The sequence below is a fragment of the Heterodontus francisci genome, chromosome 18, assembly GCF_036365525.1.
Source record: "Heterodontus francisci isolate sHetFra1 chromosome 18, sHetFra1.hap1, whole genome shotgun sequence".
Classification (NCBI taxonomy): domain Eukaryota; kingdom Metazoa; phylum Chordata; class Chondrichthyes; order Heterodontiformes; family Heterodontidae; genus Heterodontus; species Heterodontus francisci.
In genome coordinates, this window is record NC_090388.1 from 21,704,583 (window position 1) to 21,724,110 (window position 19,528).

At 42.3% G+C, this 19,528-nt stretch overlaps 1 protein-coding gene across 3 annotated transcripts in view; it reads right to left on the reverse strand.

Annotated features, from left to right (window-relative positions):
- tmem117 (transmembrane protein 117) overlaps positions 1 to 19,528 on the reverse strand; it is a 307,799-nt gene that overhangs the window by 70,792 nt on the left and 217,479 nt on the right. For all 3 annotated transcript variants that reach the window (XM_068051188.1, XM_068051189.1, XM_068051190.1), the window contains exon 6: positions 4,753 to 4,912. In XM_068051188.1, the coding sequence (XP_067907289.1) occupies positions 4,753 to 4,912 (160 nt within the window). The remainder of the gene's footprint in view (positions 1 to 4,752; positions 4,913 to 19,528) is intronic.

Here is a 19,528-nt window from a genome sequence, read left to right on the forward strand (position 1 = left end):
TAATCTTATTTGCCCTACTCCAATTTGCAAGTGGCTCAGATATTAATCCAGAGATTATTACTTTTGAGGTTCTGTTTCTTAATTTGGTGCCTAGCTCCGCGTACTGACTATGCAGAACATTCTTCCTTGCCCTCCATGTGTTATTGGTGCCTATATGGACTATGGTGACTGGATCCTCCCCCTCCCACTGTAAATTCCTCTCCAGCCCTGAGCAGAGGTCCTGAACCCTGACACCAGACAGGCAACAAAGCTTTCTGAACTCACTCTTCGCTGCAGAGAACAGTGTCAATCCCCCTGACTATACTGTCCCCTAATACCACTACATTCCTTTTTTCTCCCTCCACTTGAATGGCTTTCTGTACCATAGTGCCATGGTCAGTTAGCTCATCCACCCTGCAGCCCCCACTCTCATCAAACAAGATGAAAGAACCTCAAACTTGTTGAACAATCACAAAGGCTGAGGCTCCTGCACTCCTGCCCTCTGGGTCCCCTTACCTGCCTCAGCTGCAGCTACGCTCTCCTGTCCCTGACCACTGACCAAATCAGAAGACCCTATCCTAAGGGGTGCGATCACCTCCTGGTACAAAGTGTCCAGGTAACTTTCCCTCTCCCTGATGTGTCGCAGTGTCTGCAGCTTGGCCTCCAGCTCAATGATTCTGAGCAGAAGCTCCTCGAGTTGCAAACACTTACTGCAGATGCGTTTTCCCTGAATCACACTGGCATCTAGGAGCTCCCACCTGCTGCAGCCATGACACATCACCTGTCCTGCCATCCTTAATGTGTTATAATTAAATACTTAATTACTTTATTCAGTTTTTTTATTTTTTTATATATTTTATTAACCTTACCACCAGTTCCTGTACTATTTTAAACCTTAGGAATAGAATAGATAATCACTTATCAGATACTCAACAAACAGCCAGCTTCTTCCCCTGTAGTAGAGTAAGAACCAAATCCTGCAGAGTGAAAAAGTTAGAAAAAGCAAAGGAGCACCTCCTTCTCCAACACCCTCAACTTACCGAACTCCCAGCACTATGTTCAAGTCTCACTCAGTGCTAGGTCACATTGAGATGCCTGCATTTCTAAGTTCTGAAACTAAAGAGATTAGCTGAGCCCCAGGTACAGAAAAATCAGTTCAAGCTAGTTTCTTTAATTAACTAACTACTGCTGCTCTCCAGTGGATAGCTTGTATATCCCTGCTTAGGCCCCTGGATAAAATTTAGAATTTAAACAGTAACATTCAGTTAAATGTTAAATACAAACAAAATTAGATTTTTAGAAAGTGATTAAGATTCCTTCAACTGACCAACCTCCCAGCACTCTGTTCAAGTCACACTAAGTCTTTGTAACTTTGTAATCCAAAAATTGATGACTAAATGTATGCTGACTTCATTCCACTCCTTACAGCAACATGTTGTGGCTCAAAGGTGCTATTTGCTCTATAGAATTGTCTTTTCATTATCTTAATATATAACATAAAGAGTGGAACAGTTGCTGGTGTCTTTTTAACCCTTTACTTTATACAGTTTCTCCTTTTGCTATGGGCATTAGTACAATTTTCCACCTGTTGCAGTCTTGTGTGCTGCAGTAACTATTCCCTGGCACCAGCTGTCTGATCAGTCCTTCTTCATCCCACTGACTAGGAGAGGATGTATGCAATGCAATATAATGCATTGGTTTCAGGTAGAGAAATAAAAAATTATAAAAAATAAAAATAGTTAATATGCAAACAAATTATAATCCAGCATCATAAAATAGAGCAAAGATAGTTTAATGTTGAAGCATTAATGCTCACCATCTCCTAATAGCATCAGATTCTGCACCTTTAAATAACATAGCAGAGGGAGAACTATTCAAATAAATTTGAACTGAAAGCAAAGAAATGAGCACACCAGGTTTTCTTAGGTTTAAAGAAGAAAAGTGAATTTATTAAACCTTAAACTTAAACTCTAATTCGGTTGATGCCTAGACACACGCCGTGCCCCACGTTAGCACGTATAAGCGATACGCACAAGCAAATGGAGACAGAAAACAGCAGAAGAAAATTAAAATAGAGAGGTTTGAGGCAATATCAGAAGAGTTTCTTGTTTACTGTGCTTTGAACTCGCTGTAGTCCTTGATAGTAGGTAGTCTTGCCTTTCATTGGGGCCCAATATTCTTCTTAAAACTTGTTCACTGGAAGGAGACTTTTCTTTCTTGGGGTTCATGTGTCTTCAATGGGTCTTCAGTTCCATGAGAAAGAGATGGGAGCAGACAGGAGAGAGGTGTTCTCAGTCCACGAGCAAACAGCTTTCTCCCTTTCAAACACTCTGTGGCAAGTTCAAATTCAAACAGCCAGTTACTCATGTGACTAAACTGGCCTGATCAGGTCTTCTGTGTAATGGAGAAGCAGGGACTGGGTCCTTTGGTCCAACACTGTCTGCTAGCATGCAAATATCTTTCCAGTCAGGGGCTTAGCAATTCCTTGTGATAGGCCCTCTTTTCTTCCCAGCCACAATTTTAAGTTTTAATGTTCATGAGGTGAAATAATATGTGCCTCAGTCTTGGCAGGTGGTGGCGGGGGGGGGGTGCGGGGGGCTGCATAACACACAGCTATTCTTCCACTATAGTAAGAGGAATCAGGGGAGGTGAAAGCTTTCTTTTGCTCAGTATTTTGTTACAGAATTGTAAACATGAGCTTAAACTGTAGTTGTAAATCTAGGTTAGGACAGAGCTGTGGCTAAAGCATATGAAACCACCGCACCAGCAAGATTTCTGATTGTCAGGTAGCTAGAACGATGGCAATAATGATAGTTTATTCTTATAACAATCTCCCTCTGAAGCATGCAGCACTGCTTTACAAGGAAAGATTATCAGCACTTGTGTAGATAACTTCATAAGTAATAGTGGATGGCACCCTGACTCAGTCATTTTTAGGCTGTGTATTGGCAAGTTTTAACTCTTTGCAATCTATGCTCAGGCCTGGTGGCAAATAGACATGGCAACTCAATCCATCTGAAGAAAATCACGGAAGAAAGAATCAATGATTGCTGTGGTGATAAGATCTTACCAAGAGATGGGAGGGCGGGGGGGGGGGGGGGGGGGGGGTGGGGGGTGGGTGGGGGAGTGGGGGGAAGGGGTGGAAAGAGGCCAAGAAATAGAGATGAGAGGGACTACTTTGTAGCAGAGATCAAACACGAGCAGCTCACAGATTTCCTGTCACGGAGGGTGGCTGTTGACAAGTTTGAGTCCTATGAATTGTGACTGCTACTCATTGTTGTGTCTGAAACAGAAGTGAGACCCTTATAGGGAAAATTTGTGGAGATAATAAAAATGAATTTGCATTGACATCATGGGGATGTCCCAAAGCACTTCGCAGCCAATTAATTACTTCTCAAGTGTAGCGAATGTTATTGTAGGCAAATGTGGTAGTCAAACCATGCACAGCAAGATCCCACCATCAACCAAATGGAGACAAATGACCAGTTTTTGGAGGTATCAGTACAGCAAGAAATATTGGCCAAGACACCAGGAATCTCCCTGCTTTTCGTCTAAATAGTGCCAAGCAATCCTTTACACCACAAATTATACTCAGAAATGCTATAGTTTATTTGAAGTATTAATCCAGACAAGAATCAGTCTTGAGGTTGAGGAAATTTGGATCCAGACAACAAAAGCTTGCATTTATATAGCGCCTTTACCATCGTAAAATGTCCCAAGACCCTTCACAGTAGTCAAACAAAAGTTGACACTATGTCAAAGGAGACGTTAGGAGAGAATACTTAATCAGAGGTAGAGATAAAGGAGCATTAACGAAGGAGGACAAGTGGAGATGTTTCACGAGAAAATTCCACAGCTTGGGATAACATAGACCATGTAACTTTCAGGATTTAAAGTTCATTGGTGCATGGTACTCTGGATGAAATAACTATTGAAAGTAGCAGCATGTATGCTAAAAAATCATTTTTAAAAAGCCATCACTTATTAACTGAGAAATGCATCAGCACTTATGTACTTAATGGACATCCTCACTTGTCTATCGATTTTCATTTATAATATTCAACACTGGAAACTATTTTCTAAAGTATATAACGTCTCTGGTCACAATAGAAAATATACATCACAGACAATTTAATACATCATTTTGATTTTTTGAGTTAAATATAAAAAAACTGCTTCTGCTGGGTGCAATAACAGCATGACAATCTTTTCCCGTACGATGAATATAATGAGCAAATATATTAATTTAGGTACATTATCTTGTTAAAGCAAAATATTTTTATGCAACTTTCCAAGTCCTTGTTCTTTTGATCTTAAAAGCTGTGTTTAGCAGATTTAAGAAAGATCCAATTTACATTTATTAAAATTGAAAAACAACAAAGCTCCTTACACATTCATTAAAAGGTAGGAAAATCCTTGGGATGCTGCATGTCACAGAAGCAAATTTAGATGGGGAAATACATTTCTGTAACTGTCTTCAAAAGACTTATCTATGCTGTACTTTGTGCACAGATTTTCCTGAGTACATAGAGAAACCAGTACATATTTACACTAATGTCTAGACATTTGGATGGCCTTGTAACATAACCTTGTTATAAATATAACTAAATTACCATCCGTGCTGATGGTAATCAGGTCACCATAATGATGTGGTCTCACTTCAACAAGGACTATGTGCACACCTCTCACTGCGCTTAGCAACTGAGTTTACATAACATAACTTTGGAAAACAAATTCTAGTTTTTGAAGAGGTAACAAATAAAGTACCAGTACCTGCATGACAATAAGGAGGTCAAAAACTAGGATAAAAGAGGCTAAAAAGGCTCTGGAGACCTCATGACTTGGCAAAAATCCTCGGTTCAACTTGTCCCAGCTGATCCAGTCAGTGGTGATGACAACAACAACAACACTTGTCAGGGCGATCAGTACAGACCTGTGAGCAGAACAGAGTAATACATTTTCACTTGTTGCTTGTAACTAAGCAAAAGGAATGATATCAAAGCTTTTTGGTAATTCTCAGCGTAAATGTTTTTATTTTTATTTTTCACAAACAGAAGTATTTGTTTATAGAAACAGAGACCTCTTTTTCTTCATGTATGTCATCTTTTCATTTGGTTATCACACTCCTGTATATCGCTCAGTTATTTGGGTGATTGGTCACCATTGACCAATCTACAAAATTTGAAATCAGTTTGCTGCTATTTACAGTATTAGGTCTACCTGTTGTTAGCTGAGGGAAACAAAACATTCATTTCTTTCCAAGTGAACATCCTACCCTGTAGAGGGTTAAGAACACACAAAGCCCATTGTACTTTGAGAAATGTGACTGCCAATCAGCTAGTGTGTAATTTATATGTCTTGACTGCTATGCTACTTATCAATTCTCACAAGCACCAATGGAACAGGACAGTATTTTGATGTTGATCATAGACGTAGATAGTAAGGCTCAGCAGATTATTCTACCAGCGGCAACACTGTTGTACCCCAGTTTTGTGTCACCCATCTGTTTCGTCTGTTTCCCAAATTACTGTGTTTTGCCATTGAATAAGGTCGGAACATATGACTTTTAAATGGAAATTGAATTCAGTCTGCATGTGTTTATATAATGCCTTTAATGTAGCAAGATGTCCCAAGGCGCATTATCAATAAAAAAATATTAACTTTGAACCACAGATGGAGACATCTGGACAGATGACCAACAACTTGGTCAAATTAGGTAGGTTTTAAGGAGCATCTTAAAGAAGAGAGAGGTAGAGAGGCAGAGGGGTTTAGGGAGGGAATGCCAGAGGTTAGGGCCAAGGCAGCTGAAAGCATGGCTGCCAATGGTGGAGTGATTAACATTTGGGATGCACAAGATGCCAGAATTGGAGGAGCACAGTGATCTCGGAGAGTTGTAGGACTGGAGGAGGTGACAGAGACAGGGACGAGTGAGGCCATGGAGGAATTTGAAAACAAGAATGCTAATTTTAAAATTGAGGCATTGCCACACTGGGAGCTATGTAGGTCAATGAGCACAAAGGTGATAGCTGAATAAGGCACAATGCGATTTAGGATATGTGTAGAAGAGTTTTGGATAAGCACAAGTCTATGCAGCATGGACAATGGGGGTGGGGGGGGGGGCCCAGACAGGACAGCATTGGAATAGAAAGTCTATTCTAATTATCTCTGCCCTCTTTTTTCCCTGAAGACGAAATTGGTCTTGACTGTTCCACGGGAGATTGGCAAGTACTTTAAGGTGATTGAAAAACTATTTGAATTTTGAAGTAAAACATCTGAAGGACAAACATGTGTAATTCTACCTTTTGTAATTAAGAATTAGTGACAGAGGATCATTTAATGGGTCTATCACTGTGTGTTGGGGGGTGGGGTGGGGGCTGGAAGAGAATGCCTTCTAACCAACTGCCCTGCCTTGTTTACAACTAAAGAAAAAAATAATTTTTTACACAATACCTGTAACCCATGGAAGAAGCTAAACAGCAGTTTTCACATGCGGGAAAGTCTCAAATTCTACAAAAGGCTGAAAAAATCCTCATCACAGTCAACCAGGTTTACTACCGTAGGATTAGTAAAGGTAAACTAAAGTGTTAAAGTGTAAACTAAAGGATCAGTGCTGGGGCCTCAGCTATTTACAATCTATATCAATGACTCGGATGAAGAGACAGAGAGTAATGTATCTAAGTTTGCTGATGATACAAAGCTAAGATACAGTCTCAGGATAAGGGGCCGATCATTTAGGACTGAGATGAGGAGAAATTACTTCACGCAAAGGGTTGTGAATCTTTGGAATTCTCTACCCCAGAGGTTTGTGGATGCTCCATCATTGAATACATTTAAGGCCTGGGATGGACAGATTTTTGGTCTCTAAGGGAATCAAGGAATATGGTGAGCAGGTGGGAAAGTGGTGTTGAAGCCCAAGATCAGCCACTATCATACTGAATTGCGGATCAGGCTTGATGGGCCATATAGTCTACTCCTGCTCCTATTTCTTGTGTTCTTGTGTTAATGTCAAATGCTGCATGTAAAATTGTATTAATCTGTCTTAGGTCACAACAATGCAAGTATCCTTCTAACACCTTTCAAAAGACATCAAAAGGCAATGCCAAAGAAATTCAATTTTTCCAGTCTACCATTTTGAGGTCAAGTTTACTACCTAACTTGATTGAATTGCATACATGCATTAGAGATACATGTATTTCTGCATTCTTAATGGTTAATGGAAAAGAAAGATAAAAGTGATATCCAAGAACAAAAAAACAGAAATACATTTGCCTGATGAAAAAATGAGAGACTTTATTCAACAGCGTCAGAGTGCCCCCAAACCAATTGCCCCCACTCTCACTCTTCATCCGGCATAAAGGGTCGTTACTCCATACAAATAGATCCATACACATTAGACCTTGTTCTGTGGTGGATCTCATATACTTTTATTTAACACTCCAAAGTTTTTGAATTTTGTTTTTATTCGTTCATGGGATACAGGCATCGCTGGCTAGGCCAGCACTTATTGCCCATACCTAATTGCCCTTGAGAAGGTGGTGGTGAGCTGCCTTCTTGAACTCTTTCAGTCTTTGGGGTGTAGGTACATCAACAGTGCTGTTAAGAAGGGAGTTCCAGGATTTTGGCCCAGCGATAGTGAATGAATGGTGATATAGTTCCAAGTCAGGATGGTGTATGACTTGAAGGCAAACTTGCAGGTGGTGGTGTTCCATGCATCTGCTGCCCTTGTCCTTCCAGGTGGTAGAGGTCGTGGGTTTGGAAAGTGCTGTCAAAGGAGCTTTGGTGAGTTGCTGCAGTGCATCTTGTAGATGGCACACACTGCTGCCACTGTGCATCGGTGGTGGAGGGAGTGAACGTTGAAGGTGGTGGATGTGGTGCCAATCAAGCAGGCTGCTTTGCCTGGATGGAGTCGAGCTTCATGAGTGTTGTTAGAGTTTCACCCATCCAGGCAAGTGGAGAGTATTCCTGGCTTTAGCCTTGAAGATGGTGGACAGGCATTGGGGAGTCAGGTGGTGAGTTACTTGCTGCAGAATTCCTCGCCTCTGACCTGCTCTTGTAGCCACAGTATTTATATGGCTAATGTTAACGTTTCGGGTCAGTGACCCTTCTTCGGAAGGGTTCCGAAGAAGGGTCACTGATCCGAAACGTTAACTCTGCTTCTCTTTCCACAGATGCTGCCAGACCTGCTGAGTGGTTTCAGCATTTCTCATTTTTATTTCAGATTTCCAGCATCCGCAGTATTTTGCTTTTATTTATATGGCTACTCCAGTTCAGTTTCTGGTCAACGGTAACCCCCAGGATGTTGATAGTCGGGGATTCAGCGATGGTAATGCCATTGAACATCAAGGGGAGATGTTAGATTCTCTCTTATTTGAGATGGTTCTTGCCTGGCACTTGTGTGGCGCAAATGTTACTTGTCACTTATCATCCCAAGCCTGCATGTTGTCCAAGTCTTGCTGCATTTCTACACAGACAGCTTCAGTATCTGAGGAGTCGTGAATGGTGCTGAACATTGTGCAATCATCAGCAAACATCCCCACTTCTGACCTTATGATGGAGGGAAGGTCATTGATGAAGCAGCTGGAGATGGTTGGGCCTAGGACACTACCCTGAGGAAATGGTGGTGACACTTAATCCTTTAGTAGGTTCAATTTCAAGCTCTTACATGGGCACTTTGTTTACGTAGCCTCAAGGCCAAGAAACATTGCAAACTGCTTTTTAAAAACACCTATTCATCATTGGTATGAGCATTACATTGATTTAAGGATTAAGTAGCGCATGACTGCAATATTGTGAGAATGTAGTGTGGGACCTCAGATATTTGGGCTGAATTCTTAGGCCCAATGGGGCCGTGCAAGAAGGTGGGCGGGGCACAATTTCACACTGCTGGCCAATGTGCCAGTTTCCTGCCTCCATCCCGCCTCCAGGTTGTTTTTCTGGAGGCGGGATGGGGGTGGTGACAGGGCTACCTGCCCACAAGCAGTAGGTAGCCAATTCAGTTAGTTAAGGACCTAGTAAGTTCTATTGTCGGAGGCCAACTGGAATTTTCAGGTCAGCCTCTAGGTCCCTGGAGGTGTCAGGGAACATTGTGACCACCGTGAGGTGACCTCCCTGCTGGGCTGGCTTCAGCTTCAGTTGCAGGCTGTCCTGCGGAGGAGCTCACCGTGCACACTGGTGTCTTGGCTGCTGAGACCATTCTTTAAGTTAAAGTTCAAAAAGTTGGAAGGAAGGCATCTTGAGCAAGCCTCTCTCTTACTTACCTGAAAAGGCAGCCTGCTGCTTCTTCAGTGCTGGAGGGCCTCCACTGGCCCTCCCATCATCCTTAACTGGATGGCAAGCCTGCCCTCTGGCCATTAATTGGCCAATTCGGGGAAAATCACAGCCTGGTGACTGTTCCCCGCACACTGTGGGCTTCTGACCCACATTTGTCCATGACAACAAGGTTCCAAAACTCTCAGGGAAAATCCTGCCCTTCATCTTTACCCAGATAACCCTACCACAATTCAACTGTGCACCCTGTAACTAGCCTAATAAAATTACATTTGTCTCAGTTTTAAGTTTACCAAAAAGAAAACAATTGCATCTTGCTGAAATGCCTGTTACTGACCGATTTCCCCAAAGTATCATGTTGACTGAGCAGCAGGGAAATTCACAACCCTGATCAGCCTCTTTTCCAGCTAAAATTGGAGCAGGTCATTAGGTGGAATAGAAAGAATGTCCCAATTTGTAGGGAACAATATCTGTAAAGAAAATAAATTGTTCTTTATTTCATTAGGTGCATGACATTTGCTGACTAGCAATAAAGTAATTTGCACTAACACTTTGAATAATAAATCTCCTTTAGTCATTATGCACAAGCCACTTTACTTTAATGCTCAAAAGTTCCAAAGCCTTCAACATAAAATGCTTATTTTGTAAGATGCAAACACAACAAAAATTCCACTTTTACAAAATATAAAAAACAACCTGAATTCATCAATGTTTAATGAATGCAGTGATTGCTAAATGAGAACAGGGAGGGGAATTTTGTTTTGTCACTCTGTTTTTCAGCTTTAACTCTGGTCAGTTGGGTTTCTGAGCTTTGGGAAACCCAGCAGCTCCATCATGATGAATACTTGGCAGATTCAGGAGTACCTTTACACCTAGCTCGTGGATTCAGGTGCTTGTCTGAGGAGCCCCTGCAATTGGGCACCCTCCTCTACTGACCTTCCCAAGGCCTTTGATTGCACCATGGCACCTTCAACCTCCCCCAACCACCAGGCCTCCGATCCCCCCAACGCCCCCCCCCCCCCCCACCGCCCAGGGATCTGCAGCTTACCCAATTGACCCCCCACCTCCCTCACCCCTGATGGGCACCGGTCTCCCCCACCCACTCCCGGGCTGCAGTCCTCAGCTCCTCCCTTCCTCCCTCTCTCTCTCTCTTTCTATGCAATCTGTGCCCACTTAAAGGGGAAACACTGTACAATAAATTTGTGTCTTCATAATACAAATTGAAAATCCTAAATGAGGAAGAGTGACATATATCAAAATATGATTCTTTCCAGTTCATGGATGAAAATTCTAGTCACTAAATAAGTTTTCTGAAAAAGATTCTTTAAAGATTATGGTGGAGCTCAACTGTGTAATTGTATTTAAATAATAAGTTTAGGAATTTGAAACAGTTTGAATCATCTTTTACACTTAAAAATATATTTATAATGTTTTTACTCAAGTTGAATGTGTTAAAAAGATGCATAAATGTTAATTATATTAGTGCTTAATATTTATAAGGAAATATTGAGGTTTTTCACTTTTCATATTACAACATTATTCCAGTAAAGTTAGAGAAGGCAGCAATTAACCTTTAGTAGTTCTACTAGGCATTGTGACATTCACACAAATTCTGATGTGGGGCAAAATCAATAAGGTTTTGCTGATGTTTCCATCAGGTGAAATTTATTGTAATGTGGACTGGGTTGAACTTATTTTAACCTCCATTCCTTGTTCACATTGTATTAATGTCATAAAATATTATGAACAGTTTTTTTAAAACTGGAATAAGGAAAATGGTGTGTTGTCACTAATGAAAGGGAGCTGGGGTCAGCCACATGTTGATAAAGGGCAACCATTCTCTGCTGGAGGAGGAAAAGTAAAGAGACGAGAAAGATAAGTGCAGGAGGGGAAAGAAAATAATAATCACCAAGTTCAACGCAGACTAAAAATAGAAAGAGAGACCCGCCCTAGCCTGTGTGGCTCAACTATTGAATGGAATAACTCACTGGGCCACCACGTGGCACCTGAAGGAAACCATTGTCCCATAGTTTTAGGGTTTTAAACTATTCAAGCTATCTCCAGACCCCCGATTGTATATTGCTCTGACTTTTCTCCCTTTGCCAGTGGTTTAAAATTCTTTATTTGAAGAGCTTTTGTCACCACACACTTTCCATTTGGGTCCTAATGGAGTGTGAAACGCAGGATTGCACCGTCAGGTGCGGGTCATGATCAATGTTCCCTCAACATTTTTTTGTTGTGCACCGTCTATTCATTTCAATGCACTGTGCCTTTAAATTTTTTAGCATGGTCACACACGTGCAGTATCTTAAAGGGGACAACTTATGAGTGGCCTGTGCAGTACCTTCAGGGTTGCTGTGCAGGTACGCATGCACACAGCTTATAGGGATCATTGACTGTGATCACGCCCCCTGCTCCAAATGGTTGGGAACCCAGAAGCGGGCTGCTAATACCGCGCTTGAGTTAAAGAGCCACGACAAAACCTGCTCGATGAGCATTTGGGTTTCTGGCCAACTGCTGGCCTCCCCCACTGCGCGCAGGTCCAAATGTTAAAATTCTGCCCAAAATGTCACCAGAAGTAAAGTCTGAGCATTTTTTTAAAACCATGAATGAGGTCCATGATAGTATAGCTGAATCATAATGTCGAGACCCAGTGGAGCATGGAGCTTTACTTTGCTGCAAGAACCAAAGTCCAAGTTTTGTTGTCTGTCAGAAGCCAGAATGTAGATTCAGACAATGGATTATTAGGTCATGTTATATTTATTGCTGAGTGTGACTATTAACTCTCAGCTTGCACTTTTAATATTCATCCCGTTACATTTCTCACTGACAAATACAATTATGTTTTAAGGTCTTTGGAGTAAGTCTATGTATTACCAAATGTCATTTTGGTCCCATCAGTCTAGTAAAACCCTACAGAACTCTATGTACTGCAAGGCAACACTGTGTAGAAGAACAAAGAAATAAATTAAACAGAAAATAGAAGCTGTAGGAACCTCCACATGAATTCCACTGCAAACGCTCATCATAAATATTTAATCCGTCCCTAGAGACAGTGCACGATTTTGGAGGCATTCCAAGCCTTAATTCCATTCCATTAGACAGCCTGCAGAATGTGCATTCGGTAACTTAAAATGATTGAATCCATAAATGTCTTCATACTTAAGTGAACTGAGCACTAATCAAGGATGTGCTTAAATTAAAACAAGCTTCATGTTTTCAAAAAAAGCACGCAACATATCTTAACTCATTTAGTGCTATGGATCTTATTTGTTGTCATTACAGTGCAGTTTCTGATCCCAGAAAGATGTATGTGCAACTACATTTCCCAAGAGGTACTAAATGTATACAAGCCCAACGAAATCAACAGACAGCAGTGCAGGCTTATGATATCCATAAAATCTAGATATTTATGTAGCATTTTCCTTGAAAAATACAAGTCTCATTCAACCTTTACAAATACGATGTTAAAGCTCTCAGTAGTAACTGAAGAGCAATTTCAGAGCGTAGCATATGGCATTGCAATTTCGTGATGAATGGGTTTTTAAAAAGTGGTGACAGTTTATTGTTAACAATAAATAATTGAATCATAAATTATATTAATGAAGAAAACTGGAAGTAGTTACATACAGGACAGCATCTTGAAAATCTAAAATTCTGTGGCATTGAGTGCTAAGGAACAGGTTCATACCTATTTGGATGCCTGGGACTAGATATGCTACTTAAACTCTCAGACAGGGAAGAAGCATTGCAGGGGAAGACTTTGTGTAAAGAAAAGATGTGACTGAAATAGAAAAACTCAATCATTACCCATGAAGCACAAACCCATGAAGAAATGCAGGAAATACTCAGCAGGTCTGGCAGTATCTGTGGAGAGGCAGAGTTAACGTTTCAGGTCAGTGACCCTTCATCACCCATGAAATGTTGGAATGGAGATTCATACTGAGTCCTGCTCAAGTCATTCTTCATGGTAGGGATGGAGAATCAAAGGGCAAGTACACCCAGATCACTCTTGTGCATTTTGTACTGCACTGCTTCAGAGAAGTGTCGGACTGTACACAGTCTGTTACAGATTTCAGGTCAGCCTTAGATATTCTCTTGGGTTAGCGTCACTGGACTCTACTGTAAGTGAATCCACATCCCTCAACATCAGGATGTACTTTTACAACCCAATATCTAGGTGTACAATAACATAACCCAAAACGCCAGATATGGATTATTAAGTTGTTTTAGTTTGCTGTTGGTAAGTGACCATACAGAGCAACAGCTATAGCAAATCTCGCCTTAACACAATTTTACTTCACTCCCTCCCCATAAATAAGGAAAATAATAAAAATAGGGATAATTCGAATATATACTAGAGAAGAAAAAAATGCAGGGCGATGGGGAAAGAGCAGGGGAGTGGGACTAATAAGATAACTTGGGCATGGTGGGCTAAATGGGCTCCTCCTGTGCAGAATGATTCTATGTCCCCTCGCAGTTAAAACACTTAATTTTCTTGGACAGTCTTTTTATGAAGCCGAGGCCCTTTCCTCTTAAAACAGATTTGCTTTTTCTCATTCAGCTGTCCCTGATAGAAATGACCCTGAATGTGTGTTTGAGCTTCTTTTGTTCTGTGTCTACAGGAAATGGAGGAGAGTCACCCAGCAGCCTTTCCCATCAAGGGGTTTGTTCGTTGACCTGCCAATTAGCTACCACCTCCTCCCTCCCCAGGGTGGAGGCCTGACCAGATCACCTTGTACTGTGCAAGGAAGACTTCAGTTCAAACCAACTTCAAGTATCTGAAACAATGGGTGGTATTTTATGCTCTCCCCCATGGCGAGTTTGGAGGTGGGGAGGGCATTTAATCAGGCGGGATGGTGGCGGGTGTGGATCCTGCCACCTTCCCACCTCCACCCCGATTAAGTCTGTGGTGGGAAGGCCTCTGGACATCCTTCCTGCCCCGCCGTCAATTGAGGCCCTTAAGGGGCAATGCGATCCTGTGTGGGGCTGCTTGTGGTCTCCTGGGGCCATGGGTGAAGGGGAGTCCCTTGTTCAATGATCGAGAGACCCAGCATCAGCAAGGGGGGGAGCCTGCTGAGAGCCACCCCCCTGCCCTTGCCACTGAACTTTCTACACCCTTCTCCCTGGCGACACCCACCTGGCGAAAAACTCCTCCTACCATCTCTTACCTCTGGCCTGGTTCGCTCCTCGATACTGGGCCTCCAGTAGGCATTGTTTTGGCAGCAGCCACCGCCTCCCCAGTGATGCTGCTGAGCAAAAGAGCTACCGGCCTCTGATTGGCCGGCAGCTCTTGGCAGGTGGGACTTCCTAATCCCAGGAAAGGCCCACCAGTGGCCTGTTAATTGCCTGATTAGCTTGTCATATAGCATGCCTTCCCCAAATGAGGCAATGCAGGTCTCTCGCCGGGTCTCCAGCCAGCAGCTGAGACCCCCCCCTCACCTCCATAAAATTCCCCCCAAGATAACAAATCACCTATTTGTCCCTGATCATTATGGGTGATATCTCTGAGACAAACACATTAACATACCAATCCCTCTTTGTCTCAACAACTCCAGCATGTGGCTTTAAAATGGATTTCAAAACGTGGTAATATTGCATTAATGTAAAGCAATACTTCAATATAAATTATAATTAAATCCCACCTGTGGAGAAAAATGGTCAAAAATTCTGAAATGCAAAATAGACCATCCATCCTGTAGTCTAAGGAAAGCTAATTTTTATATATATGTTTTAACTAAACCAAGTAGCCATTAATCAGAACCCCTGGTACATCTAGCACATTGGTTTCCAACTATGGTACCTGAACCCAGGGATTCTCTGAGGTCACTAGATTTCCACATTGTTAAACTACTAGCATGTTATCATTGTGCTGTATACTAATCAAAAATATTTCCTTCAATGAAAGTATCGCTTTCCTTTGGGATATTGACACTGTTGTTCCAAAGTCAAAATGGCAGGCGCCACACACAAGAAAAGTTTGAAAACTACTCGTGAGGGACAAGGTGGATAATCACATTTTATTTTTTGAAACAAGTGCCAAAACCTCTAAAGGATCTATCCTAGAGAGTACTATTTCTACCTTGCTAACTACCTACATTAATTCAATTTGGCAAATAAACTTAGTCTACACTTCAGAATGTCACAATTACATTTTCTTTGAAATATGTTATGACCGAGGTTGGAGGAATGCACTGTCTTTCTCTAGTTCCACTACTCCACTGGTCACAACATATGTTTTAATGTTTTACCCAGTTACCGATACGGCCAATTATATACTTTATATTAGTTTCAGAATAAAAAATCCGCCAACCAGATTTCTTTAATAAACAACAAAAATATTTATTTATTATAAAACAAGACTTATTCAATAAAGATGCAAAGCTTATTAACACAGTTTGAAATATGAAAGAATAAATATATACCCTTCTAAAACAACCTAACACGCACACACAGGCAAACACACTGGTTAAAGAAAACAAATAAAGAAAAAATGAAAAAACTGGCTCTGCAGAGATCAACTTTTAAAAAGATACTTTGGCGAAGTTATTGTCAATTTTTCAAGAAAAAGGATAAGATATGGAAAGTTCCAGATGGCTTTTGGTCTGGCATCCAGGTGCACGTAGACAGCTGTCACTAGAATCTTTCTGGAGCAGTTCTGTTCAGGAGAGTTAGAGGAGTAGTCTAGCAGGCTTTTCAGGAAAATTACTGCATCAGTGGTTTCAGCTATCACGCTGAATTCTCAAAAGATTTTCCAAAACAGGTGGAAAATGATGAGTTGGGTGGCTTCTCTCTTAGCAGGCTACACACCAACTGCGATTCAAACAGTCCGAGCCAAATCAAAAAGCCAAAACTCCTGACCACCATAAACCTGGACATGTGATTTCTCTGTAAACAACTCCAATAGCCAGCAAGGCTCGTTATGTTTATTTTAGCACTTCATTGTCTCTTCCAGTCAGTGCTTTTTAAAAAAAATCCAAAGTGTCCTTCCAGAAACCCTTTAAAAAAAGCAAATCCAGGCATCTCCTCAGTCTTTCAACCTTCATGACAAATATCGTCATAGATTTTTATCTTCACGGTAAAAATCAATGGAATGAAAATCAGATTTTTTTTTAAATAAATGGTATCCAATCTGATCTGCTAAATTATCATCCAGGCAGTAAAGACAAAAGTCCAAACCATCCTCACACAGAAGCCTTCATCAATCCACATGGGGCATCTCGCAACCCAAAGCAGACTAGGAGTTCTAAATTGCAGCCTTTCAAAACAAGCTGTGACCTGCAGTTAAATCTCAAGAAGACTCAACTTAATTACTTGCTTCTGTAACAGTATGAAGCAAGTCTGCAGAAACAAAGCACATCAGTGTAGAGGAAAGTAATGAAGGCTGCAACAGAATAATTTCTATATTATTATTAATAAATCTTATTTATGAAGTATGTCAAGAATACTCATCATTATCGGGGTAAAATATGAATGTAGTATGTTAATTAGACATGGTTTTAACATGCACGGTAACATTGCAAAATAAGTTGATTATAAAATAGGCTTCCCAAATAAATCTCAGTAATACATAGCACCTGGAGCTTGCAAAGATACCCATTAAGCTAAAAAGAACATAGTGGCACAGAATTTACAGGGGTAATGACAGCGAAACTGTCAGTGTTCACCATCAGTACTCCACTGAAGCTGCCAGCAGTTTTGGGAGTCCAGATATGCAGTTTAAAGTGGGCATCCAGTCAGTAATTCTACAGTTCCCCAGAGGATGCGCTGTTGAGTTCACGCCGGACTGCAATTCCAAAGCAATCACTGAATTGAGGAAAACTTCCACTTTTACACTCTGTAAAAACACCTAAAAAGTTGCACCTTGTTGAATAAGGTGTAACTGGGTTTTCAACAGTGTCCTAACTTCATAATTACTGCTAAATTTCACGAATGTCCTTTAGGAAAGGAAATCTGTCTCCTTACCTGGTCTGGCCTACATGTGACTCCAGACCCACTGCAATGTGGTTAACCCTTACATGCCCTCTGAAAAGGCCTAGCAAGCCACTCAGCTGTACCTAACCACTACGAAGTCAATAAAAAGGAATTAAACCGGATGGACCACCCGGCATTGACCTAGACACCGGAAACGACGCTGGCAAACCCAGCCCTGTCGACCCTGCAAAGTCCTCCTTACTAACATCTGGGGGCTTGTGCCAAAGTTGGGAGAGCTGTCCCATAGACTAGTCAAGCAACAGCCCGACATAGTGATACTCACGGAATCATACCTTACAGACAATGTCCCAGACACTGCAATCACTATCCCTGGGTATGTCCTGTCCCACCAGCAGGAAAAACTCAGCAGAAGTGGCAGGACAGTGGTCTACAGTAGGGAGGGAGTTTCCCTGGGAGTCCTCAACGCCGACTCTGGACCCCATCAAGTCTCATAGCATCAGGTCAAATATGGACAAGGTAACCTCCTACTGATAACCACCTACTGGTACTCCCTCAGCTGACGAGTCAGTACTCCTCCATGTTGAACACCACTTGGAGGAAGCACTGAGGGTGGCAAGGGCACAAAATGTACTCTGGGTGGGGGACTTCAAAGTCCATCACCAAGAGTGGCTCGGTAGCACCACTACTGACCGAGCTGGCCGAGTCCGAAAGGACATATCTGCTATACTGGGTATGCAGCAGGTGGTGAGGGAACCAACAAGGGGAGAAAACATACTTGACCTTGTCCTCACCAATCTGCCTGCCGCAGATGCTTCTGTCCATGACTGTGTTGGTAGGAGTGACCAACACACAGTCCTTGTGGAGACGAAGTCCCGCCTTCACATTGAGGGTACCATCCATTGTGTTGTGTGGCACTATCACCGTGCTAAATGGGATAGATTTTAAACAGATCTAGCAATGCAAAACTGTGCATCCATGACGCGCTGTGGGCCATCAGCAGCAGAATTGTACTCAACCACAATCTGTAACCTCATGGTCCGGCATATCCCCCACTCCACCATTACCATCAAGCCAGGAGACCAACCCTGGTTCAAGGAAGAGTGCAGGAGAGCATGCCAGGAGCAGCACCAGGCATCCCTCAAATGAGATGTCAACGTGGTGAAGCTACAACACAGGACTACTTGCATGCCTAACTGCATAAGCAGCATGCAATAGACAGAGCTAAGCGATCCCATAACCAACGGATCAGATCTAAGCTCTGCAGTCCTGCCACATCCAGCTGTGAATGGTGGTGGACAATTAAACAACTAACTGGAGGAGGTGGCTCCACAAATATCCCCATCCTCAATGATGGGGGAGCCGAGCACATCAGTGCAAAAGATAAGGCAGAAGCATTTGCAACAATCTTCAGCCAGAAGTGCCAAGTTGATGATCCATCTCGGCCCCCTCCTGAAGTCCCCATTATTACAGATGCCAGACTTCAGCCAATTCGATTCACTCCGCGTGATATCAAGAAACGACTGAAGGCACTGGATACTGCAAAGGCTATGGGTCCTGACAATATTCCAGCAATAGTACTGAAGACCTGTGCTCCAGAACTTGCCACACCCCTAGCCAAGCTGTTCCAGTACAGCTACAACACTGGCATCTACCCTGCAATGTGGAAAATTGCCCAGGTATGTCCTGTACACAAAAAGCAGGACAAGTCCAACCCTGCCAATTACCGCCCACCAGTCTACTCTCAAACATCAGCAAAGTGATGGAAGGTGTCATCAACAGTGCCATCAAGCAGCATTTGCTTAGCAATAACCTGCTGAGTGATACCAAGTTTGGGTTGTGACAGGGCCACTCAGCACCTGACCTCATTACAGCCTTGGTTCAAACATGGATAAAATAGCTGAACTCAAGAGGTGAGGTGAGAGTGACAGCCCTTGACATCAAGGCAGCAGTTGACCGAGTATGGCATCAAGGAGCCCTAGCAAAACTGGAGTCAATGGAAATCACGGGGAAAACTCTCTGCTGGTTAGAGTCATACCTCATGCAAAAGAACATGGCTGTGGTTGTGGAGGTCAATCACCTGAGCTCCAGGACATCACTGCAGGTGTTCCTCAGGGTAGTGTCCCAGGCCCAACCATCTTCAGCTGCTTCATCAATGACCTTCCTTCAATCATAAGGTCAGAAGTGAGGATGTTCGCTGATGATTGCACAATGTTCAGCACCATTCGCGACTCCTCAAATACTGAAGCAGTCTGTGTAGAAATGCAGAAAGACCTGGACAATATCCAGGCTTGGGCTGATAAGTGGCAAATAACATTTGTGCCACACAAGTGCCAGGCAATGACCATCT